General features: G+C 32.6%; 1 protein-coding gene across 1 annotated transcript; it reads left to right on the top strand.

The window, feature by feature from the left end:
• Positions 1 to 3562: 3562 nt before the first annotated feature.
• LOC132739950 (uncharacterized) lies at positions 3563 to 8579 on the top strand. Its single transcript, XM_060727797.1, has 5 exons — positions 3563 to 3686; positions 4185 to 4254; positions 5063 to 5122; positions 7896 to 8010; positions 8317 to 8579. Exons 2-5 carry the CDS (start codon positions 4216 to 4218, stop codon positions 8472 to 8474), a joined length of 372 nt encoding a protein of 123 aa, XP_060583780.1. The 5' UTR covers positions 3563 to 3686; positions 4185 to 4215; the 3' UTR covers positions 8475 to 8579.
• Positions 8580 to 10669: the final 2090 nt, after the last annotated feature.

The following is a 10669-nucleotide window of genomic DNA, read 5'->3' on the forward strand; positions in this document are numbered from 1 at the left end:
TGTCGGCAAAGGGTAACCACTATTGCTTTCCGCAAGGTAAAGGCTAAATTTTAACACCAATTTTGTTTCATATTGATTTTTACTGAATGTGTTCAAACATTTCCTCTCTTTTAAATTGTTAATATTTGAACAATGCATTATGTGGCATTATAAGAGAAGCGTTCATTCCACAGATTTTACGTTTAGAAATTTACGTCCAATGCGCAGGACAAAATGTATTTGTTTTTTCCATGACAAATTTATACAATTTACATTATCGATTTAAATGTTTTGCAAGTTAGTATCAAATTCGAAATATTACAATAAAGATGATTCAATTATTCATATACATGTATTTATTATTCTACTGAATGATCGTATTGATGAAGTGCAATAATATTTGAGCCGCGTCACGACAAAACCAACATAATGGGTTTGCGACCAGCATGGATCCAGACCAGCCTGCGCATCCATGCTGTTCGCTTACCAACCCTTTTACAAGTAGAGAAACTGATAGCGAACAGCATGGATCCTGGTCAGACTGCGTGGATGCGTAGGCTGGTCTGGATCCATGCTAGTCGCAAACGCACTATGTTGGTTTTGTCGTGACGCGGCTCAAATTTTTTTGTCTACGTTATGGAAAATATAATGCTTCTACATAAAACGAGGATATTGCACGAGTGTAAATTCAATACTGATTTTATTGAACGAGTAAAAAATAATGTTATACAAGCCTCTGACAAGCAAAACATATTTTATTCAACGAATTCCATAAACTTAACAAAAAGCTATGTTATCATTATAATTATATTTAATGTCTTGTGAGAAGGCGTTTATTCAATCATAAAATATAAATACATAGGTCAATGCTGTGCTTGACATTTCAAATATGAATGATTAATAATTTTCGCAGATAACAGAGGTTTCGTATTTCATTCCTTCTTTGAAATATTATTATGTCGGTTCGGGAACATTTTTTTGGTAACTGCAATTGATTGTTAGACCTACAAGCTGTAGGGTTCTGCATGTTTCATTAAATGTGGCAGCTTTAATTTCTAGCCAGCTGTCGCAGCAATAGATGCTTCTAATGGCACTAGTGCAGACCAAAGTCGTGTCGTCTGATCATGGTCAGTACTGTTCGCTATTCAGTCAGTACATATTTTAAATTTTTCCTCTAAAATAGTGAATAGTTTAATCCATATTAAGAGATAGACAAGTCTATTTTAAAACACTTTGTGAAAGTTTTAACTCTTATGTTATAATACTAATGTAACAGTAAATTTTGTAGGAAAAACAAAAAGAAAGGAGAATGAAGAAAGAAAATAAAATAAAAGTAATGATTAAATAAATAAATAAAATAAAAAAAATAAATATAAATAAATAAATAAATAAATAAAATAGATAGATAAATAAATAAATAAATAAATAAAAACAACAAAACACTTTATTCTTTCATTATTTTAAAGGTTATTGTTTTAAAAATATATCCATCACAATTTCATAGAAAATTGCATAGGTATGTTCCCTGATAAACTTTTTCAATGATATATGCTTCCTACTCAATCCTTCAATAATATATGCTTCCTACTCAATCCGTACTATTTATTATTTGTCAATTATTATGTAAATGTAATGTTAATAAATAAAATACTGTTTAAACTAAGTGAAAGTTCGTCCCTAAAGGTAAAAATGTATTTAAGATCATATTTATTATAACTTTCCCACTTTACAAGTCAGGTGTCTTCAAACAGATTTTGCTTCATCATGAACCTTATGTTCAATGTTAAACAAATTGGTGTGTTTTCCATTGTTCCATCGAATGATTTTTTATTCTTAAAGTGTCTGTGTACTTAATGTCAAAATTATTTACATAGGTGCCTGCATCATGCCTGCTTCGGGGCGTCTGTGCCCGAGTGGTTATGCTCGTTTACTTGAATAAACTTTCCCCTCACCGCTGCTGGTTCGAATCCCGAATATTAAATAAGTGTAGGTAAAATACGGAATTTATTGAACGAGTTGAATATGATTATATTATTATTATTTTATTCAACAACTTCAATAAATTCAATAATGAACATACACGAATATAATATTCTATTTTTCACATACCCAAAATAAATACTGATTAAAAGTTCAAAAATAATCTTTTTTTTTTCCATTGACGTGTCCATTTAGCGTGTTTTTAAAATATGTTGGTATAATGCAAATGAATTCACGCATGGTTGTGCAATACCATTTTTACGGCACGGGTAATGATTAATAGAATTGAATGTCGATATGACTGTGTTGTCAAGCTAATTGTCTTACTTTAGAAATTTTTCTAATGGTCATATACATATCATTATTGTTATATGATTAAAAGCGCAATAATAATGACTTATATCAAATATATTGATTAAATGTTTTGCTTATACATTTGCTATACACATATTCTTTTTGTATAATTCTTTTTGTATTATTTTAATATTAAATAAAAAATATCAGCCACTGTTCTTCATTGATTTCACTTTATCCACTGTTCTTCATTGATTTTACTTTATAACAAGAACAAGAGTATACGTGTATACTAATTATCATCCATATGCTGTCTTACTATCAAACGGGGTCATCATATTAATCATATATTCAAGCTGTTTAAACGGAAACATTTTCAAAAATGTTTGAACTTCAACATTTTGCGGTACACAGATATGGAGGTAAAATATTTAATTTGAATGAGCCATGAGACATCTAAAGAATTATCATTTTCAATTCATTAGGTGACATACTTTATGGTAAATGAGCCGCGTCATGACAAAACCAACATAATGGGTTTGCGACCAGCATAGATTCAGACAAGCCTGCGCATTCGCGCAGTCTGATCAGGGTCCATGCTGTTCGCTTAGCAACTCTATTACAAGTGGAGAAACTGACAGCGAACAGCATGGATCCTGATCAGACTGCGCGGATGCGCAGGCTGGTCTGGATCCATGCTGGTCGCAAACCCACTATGTTGGTTTTGTCGTGACGCGGCTCAATTGTTTAAAGTCAATCCCTTTTTTTCAAAACAGATTCTAGACATTCGACGCAATTTTAATTTTATTCATTGTCATTCACCCTGACAATATACATGAAGATAACATTGTTCTATTCATTTTATTCAACCATTCTTATTACAATCACCCTCTCCAAAAAAACACAACAACAACTACTACTAAAAACACAAAACTTAAAGAAAAAGAAAAATAGAAACAAACAAACAACAACAATATAAATAAAGAAAAATAAATAAATAAAAAAAAAGAAAAACAACATTCCGTTTTTTTTCAAAACAGAATCATATCTTGTATGCTCAAGCTCCGTAATTTTGTATGATATAATTAAATCTTCAAAATACAGTTTGCACTAGGTATAACAATCTTGACGTTTTTATTAGCAGCACGCATGTGAATTATGATAAAAAAAAGACTGCAAGGCTCAGATTCAAAAGAATTTTAAAACATGGAATTTTTTAAAGAGTTCTCATGTAACTTTATTAATCTGTAAAAGTTTATAGCGATGTAATGTAATTTAGGTTAAATTTTTCATTGTTTCATCGATTTTACAAATTATCGGGGTTTCAACACCTTTGACAACGTGTACATTCAACAGCTGGTTGTGTTTACTTCTTTATTAACAGCAATACCACATCTATTGTTTGTTTGGATTCCTTCACTTTAGGACTAAAGGTAAAATTTTACGTTTTTTATTTAATATTTATGTACAATTTTCGTCTTTTTAGCAAGAAAGAATTATTCAGAAATATGACAAAGTGATTTTATTTATTTTTACGTTCATTGAATTTTAATGATACTGCGTTTTAACTTGGTGATTCTTTACCGAACTTCTTCATAATTATATTGAAATAAAGTTTTAAAATATACAATATGTTTTTGGCAAATTTTAACAAACATTTTCAAGTTGATATCGATATAATACAGTCTCTGTTTTAAACACTGAACATAATCATCATCTTATTCAACAGCTGCTAAACATCATAAATGTGGCTACAACTTTGAAATGTCGTTCTCTTTTATTGGTTGTGTAAACCAATATTCATGTACCTAAATATCATTTTATATTTCAAATCCTTTTCTTATTTGGTCTATGTTTATTTACTTCCATTCAATATAATTAATGCAGGGACGAGGTGCAACATTAATATTTGTTTTCATTTTTTATTATAGTCATAATTTTACCGTGCAATCTGTTGTAAGAATGGCCCAAGTTCTTGGCGTAATAGTCCTGCTGATGTTGGTATGTTTGTTTAACGTTAGCATTATCATAAATAGTGTTTAAAAATATTCCACTGAGGTTTATTGACATGACAGGACTGAAAATAATTGTTCAATTTAAAGTTCTATGTGGTGTAGGTCTAGATAAATAACCTGTGTGCGAAATTTCAAATCAGTTGCTCACTCCGTTCTTCCAGACTAATTACTTTTAATGCGAAAAATGACTTTAACGATTTTCATTCGAATCGAGCCAAGAGTGGCAGAAAAATACGTTTTTTAATTCAATTCTGAGTATATTCTACATTAATCTTTTGCATATATTTTTGTTTTATTTGCCCAAGTTGATCTATGAAAGAAATTCAAATTAGATGTTTTTATGTTTTTGGACCTCAGTGGAGTTCTTTTAATTTTGAATTTGAATTTCGTTTCGATTTCTGTTGTCAAAATTTTACTTCTACATTTATCTTTATCGCCTTTTGTGTTGTAAATATTCTATTGTTGATACTGTATTTATCATTTTCTCATTCATTGATTTTAATGAAATCGTACCGTGTGTGATTTGAACGCACATTATTAAGTAGATTAATAAATAGATAACAGATTAAAAGTTTGATTCGAACCGGCTACCTATAACTAGCTATTGTCTAGCAGACTAGCATAGTATCGTCAAGTTGTTTTGCATGCGGCTATGTATACTGTTATGTTTTGTTACGTTCAATAAGATTTAATTATGGAACAGATAATTGCCGAGGAAAATTAATTGAATATTCAAAATTCTTATGTTTATTGGTTCTGCATGTTTTAAGGTCTTTTTTTAATCTTAAATTCAGGCAAGTTTCCAAATTGTCAACGCTGACGATAAAGTATGCAACGACAAATCTTTCCTAGATGTAAGTTAACTTGACTGAAGATTATTTCTAAGGATGATAAATGGAAAAGAGCAACGTTTTTTTTATAGTATAATATAATGATACAACTACTTTTAAAAGGTGTACTTTAATGATCTTATATCTAATTAATTTACAACAAAGCGGTGTAGGAGCACATTTGTCTCGGAGCACATTTGTCTTACGTAAGACCAATGCGGTCGCATTTGTCCCACATGAGACAAATGGGATCTCAAATATCTACCCCAAAAAACTCATTTGTGTGACAAATGTGCTCCGATCAAGTTCTTTAAGGGACAAGAAAGCACATTTGTCTCATGTGTTTTTAAGGGACAAGAAAGCACATTTGTCTCATGTCATTTTTTATGAATTAAATCTCACATTTTTCGGCAGAAATTCTTTTTTAGAATCGAGGTTCGCCGTTTTACCTCATGTCAAGTGTAATTATCAATAGGTTTTGCTTATGCTTTCTTTATTGAAAAACCTAAAGTGAACTATTAATCATAATATCTCTAATTCAAAGTAATTGATTGGCTAAACCTGAGTGAAGGCGTACACTGAAACATACTAAATCCCGTTCATGATGGTACAATGGTGACAGGCGGTGGCACATTGTTACGTTGATGAAAACGCGATGGGTGCGGTGTGAAAAACACAATGGTACGAAAACGTGAAACAACGACTGTACGATGGTGAAACAACGTGTACGATGGTGAAAACAACGAAGGTTCGATGATGAAATCGTGATGATACTATGGTGAACGACGAATGTTAACGATGGCGAAAATACGATGGTAAGATTTGATGAAACTGCGATGGCATGATGATGAAAACGTGACATGATTTTCTCTGTCGTGTCATCGCATCATCGTGATTTGACCAATCGTATCATCGTGTTTTAGTCATCGTACCTTAATTTCACCTTTGTACCATTGCGCATAGCTGATCAGGGAGTCAAAAATGTTACTTATGTCCAAACGGAACACCGTAATCGGTTGATATTGAATGATACAATATCGTGAACTCGTTTCGCATCTTGCCGAAATCTCGCGTCCCGATTCGCATTTCGTTCGTCGACGCGAGACAAGAAATTGATTCCAGGTCATATACCGCTAAGTAGTTTCCCTTTATAGTCTTCATAGAATCACTTAAAAGTCCATTATGCCTGAGAAATGCTTTGATTTGTATTCCTTAAAAACTTTGTATTTTTGGTATACTTTTATAGCTCCAAAAAAGTTACTCATTGGCTAATTACCTTAAGCATTTTTCATCTGCTGCTTTTTTGCAGTTTGTACAGTTGAAGTGATTTAGAATTTTGTATTGAAGTCAAAATACTACATTATTTACATTTGCTACTTTTATGAAGCATTATTTCACATTTATTGCGAATTTCTTTAGTATACAAGCATCTATCTCCTTTAGAAATCATTATTTGAATATTAATAAATTCATACTTGCTCTATCCAAAGAAGTATTTTTTTTTTCATTTCTGAAATATCGTGGTACGGGATACTTCGACATTGCGAGATCTCGTGTTACAATATCGTGCCTCGCTCTCGTGTTACAATATCGTGCCTCGCTTCGTGTCTCATCGGAATGTCGCGTCTCGCACGATTCTGAGTGGTCCGATATTCCATAATTATGGCATTCCCCGGATTATTTTAGGAACTGATACATGTTGTTAGTGCTTTTTCAAAGGCGGATCTGAAAGCCGCAATTCTTGGAAAATGACGATTTTTCATACATATATTTCTGATGAAAACAAAATACGTGTGTAATGGTTTTCTTATTTTCTTCCATAGATCATTAAAGGGCCTCCGTGGCCGATTGAGTTAAAAAAAACACTTGTCCTTAACCGCTGTAGGTTCGATATATACACGGGGCATCGAACTATTCATCGGATTTAGCGAGGAACCCGGTCAGTATACAATCCGCGTGCGTACGTCATAGCTATCGCGTGCGCACGTAATAGTATCGCGTGGCCATGTAAAAGCTATTATAAATAAGAAAATTGTATGTCCCCTTTATGCCATCGTAGATACTACCTTGTTTTTGCTAAGAACATTTCTAGTGCCATAAATCATTTATAAAACTTTAAGCATTGAAAATAAACGTATCACAATTGATAACGAAAACAATAGACTTGCTGCATATGTGTTTAGGTTCTGGATGCTGCACTTGTAGAAATTTTCATTGTGACATGCAGAACAGGGATATTCTTTAATTTAATATATGACTCCTATGCAGAGGCAGGAAGTTTTTGACTGACCGGAAGTGACCTAAAAACTGTTTTATAAATACAGAAAACACAGAACAATGGCTGGTTGCCGGTAAACGGACGGGCATAATTATTACCTTTTAAGAATTTTATGGAAAAATGTGAGACAAATGTGCTTCGAGTGTCCTTTCTATTGTGTGTCGAACACATCTGTCTCATTTCCAATTTGTCGCAAATATGAATGTTGACGAACACATCGGTCACACTTCGTGAGACAAATGTGCTCCGAGACAAATGTGCTCCTACAAAGCGGGGCTGTCAATATATTATAAATTCGCGGGCAGTAAAATCAAATGAAAATGGCAGCCGATGAATGTTGTACACAGGATATTCAATATTAAATGTTTTGAAACAGTTTTCACGATTAATATTGTATAACGACTATTTAAAATATCTATGTTCCCGTGGTAGAAATACAAATTTGCCAGCTAACTGTATTACTAATCAAGATCACATGTAAAGTGGTCAAATTATTTATGTTCCACTTCATACGTCTAGCCATGTGGTCCTCCAGAAGAAGGCAGTGCATGTATTTGTCCAAACGATAATATAAGGGTTGTTAGTAATAACGGACAGTGGATTTGCCCAGGCGGGCTGAACTTTGTCTGCAGACGTAAGAAATTATACTGTCTTAATCCACTCTAAAGCGGTTCTTTGTATCTCGATAAAAACAAAAGTTCTAAACAGTATATTTCACCGGTATATTCTTATACTGGATAACATTTGTTACATCAGTCTTGACAGCAAAAAGTCGGACTTGTAGGGATACACGTATATATCCCATTTAAGCATTGTCATTAAATTGACAACAAAAAAAATGGCAAAGATAATAAACTTGTTGCCATATCTTTTGGATAGTTAAGTTTTCTTATGGATTTTCAATATCATCAAAATTGAATTTCATATCTTTTCTTTTAAGGTCTCGACTGCTTTCCTATCTCGAGAAGATCATCTAAGCCGAAGAAGTTAAACGGAGAATATATAGTTTGCGTCAATGATGATGATTGTGGACAAAACTATAAGTGCTCCAACAGTAATTATTGTTGTCGCATAGCAACCGGAAAGAATGCAACATGATAGATCTGAAATAATAATGTTTTTCTGGCCGACTGACTTCACCTATTTGACATAACCAATGGACTGATCGACTTTGAAAGAGCAATTAAATGATTCTTAAAGCATTATATATAGTCTGTTGTTGTTCTTTTTAAAAGTCTTAAGATAGTTATAATATTGTCCTTACTTTCTCCAAGGTAAATAATGTTGACCTACGCCCACATTAAGACAAGTATCCTCGTCGGATACCAATGATTAAACATGAAATAAATCCATGGCTAAAATGAATCCATTTGCGTCGATGTACAGCAAAAAGTGCCGCAGTTTTGTCTGTAATACCGAACCTCGTATAAAACGAGCGTTTTGGTTGGTTTTTATCACCTATAGTTAAATCGTGAGACAACCAATGAAGTAAATGAAGATGTCTTTGACACACCTCTAACCGACTAGATATCGGCCAAAAATCCGACGGCTAATAAATATTAATACGTCGGCCATGGTTATCCGACGATGAACTGTTCCTTGTTATCCGAATAAAGTTGAAAAATAAATAAATAAATAAATAAATAAATAAATTAATAAATAAAATAAATAAATTATATCGTCTGCAAGTCATATCGTCGGCACTGTATTTATTTTTCCTGGAACACAGCAATTTAACTTTATTCTGCGAAATGTATACGTATATGAAACAATCCATTTGGAATTAAGGGAAATTTAAATATCAACTCATTTTGCGGACATAAAGCAGATGATTTCTCAAAGTAAAAATGACGATAATCAAGCGATCCTTAATCAATACGATACATGCACGATATATTATAAGATATATTAGCGGAGGTTGGTAGCGAGGCTTTTGCGGAGGTTGGTAGCGAGGGAGGCTTTAGCGGAGGTTGGTAACAAGTCACATAAGCAAAAACGATGTCATGAATAATTAAGATATTTTAAGACGAAAAAAGAAATTTCTAAAGATATAAAACAAGATATACAAATGTATATGTTAGACGTGTAGCAAAACTGTTACATTCAAGAATATTTAAATCTCAGTTTCGTAGATACACCGTATTTCTTGTTCCACGAAACTAGCACATTAATCGACTCGCCATTACATTACATTAAATAAGTGTTTCAATATGTATGATTATGATAGCATATAACATAAAACGCCAAGTCCATCTAGGTTAGCTTTGAGCTTCAAACATAACTACCTCTTTAGAGCCGGACACCAAATTTTATAAACCAATTAAATTCATCTTACATAGCAGCTTTTTACCCTGTAATTTAACGCTATATTTAAGTGACAACATTGTATTTTTAAACGCAAACATACAATTAGTAAATACTTTGTTGTTTTTTTTTGCTTCCAATGTATTGTACACGAACAATATATTTTTTTCTAAAGCTATAGCATTTCTTAAATGAAACATCGTCAGCCTTTCTGCCAGATTTTCCTGTTGTTTTTTTTATCCTGTCGGATATAATGTGGACTATCTTATGTAATGTTATAATAATGTTATGTATGGTATGGTAAAGACGTGTTTCACGAGTGCTCTTGAAAAACTGGATTAAAATATGTTTCTAAACCAAAAAGTTACTATAAATTTTATACCGAAATGCTCGTAATGGAATTCTACAGATGTTGCAATACATTGGATTTACATTTGGATATTAATTAAGACGGTATTTTGTTTTATCTCGAGAACAATAGATATAAATAGACTTCAATTGATTTGAATTTTTAACCATTTTTCCGATATTGCCTGTGGGGGAACGGTCATTGCATTGTTATACTATTGTAATGAACTTCGCTCACTATATTATAATAATGATCAATTGTATGGATTATACGGATCATGCCTAACAAAAACAAGAAACGGACGAAATCCCAGTCATCGCCTAATTCCGTGACTGATACACCAGCTAAACGATTGACCAATAACGGTACATTCTCAACACCGTCATATGATCCTCAAACCATGAACGCTGATCAATCAACTGGGCAGCAAACACAACAAATTGGTTCCGTTTCTCCTGGATTAAATGGTACGTTCACAATGAATCCAAGTTATCCATATACACCTACATATACGAACTTAAACACAAATATGAATACCTCACCTACATGTAGTATAATACAGCCGCAACAAAATCAAACGTATGAATTGCTCCAGAATATTCTTGGTAGATTGGATACAATGGATAGTAAACTTACACAA

The sequence above is a fragment of the Ruditapes philippinarum genome, unplaced genomic scaffold (assembly GCF_026571515.1).
Source record: "Ruditapes philippinarum isolate M1 unplaced genomic scaffold, ASM2657151v2 ctg5254_1_1_1_1, whole genome shotgun sequence".
Taxonomy (NCBI): Eukaryota; Metazoa; Mollusca; class Bivalvia; order Venerida; family Veneridae; genus Ruditapes; species Ruditapes philippinarum.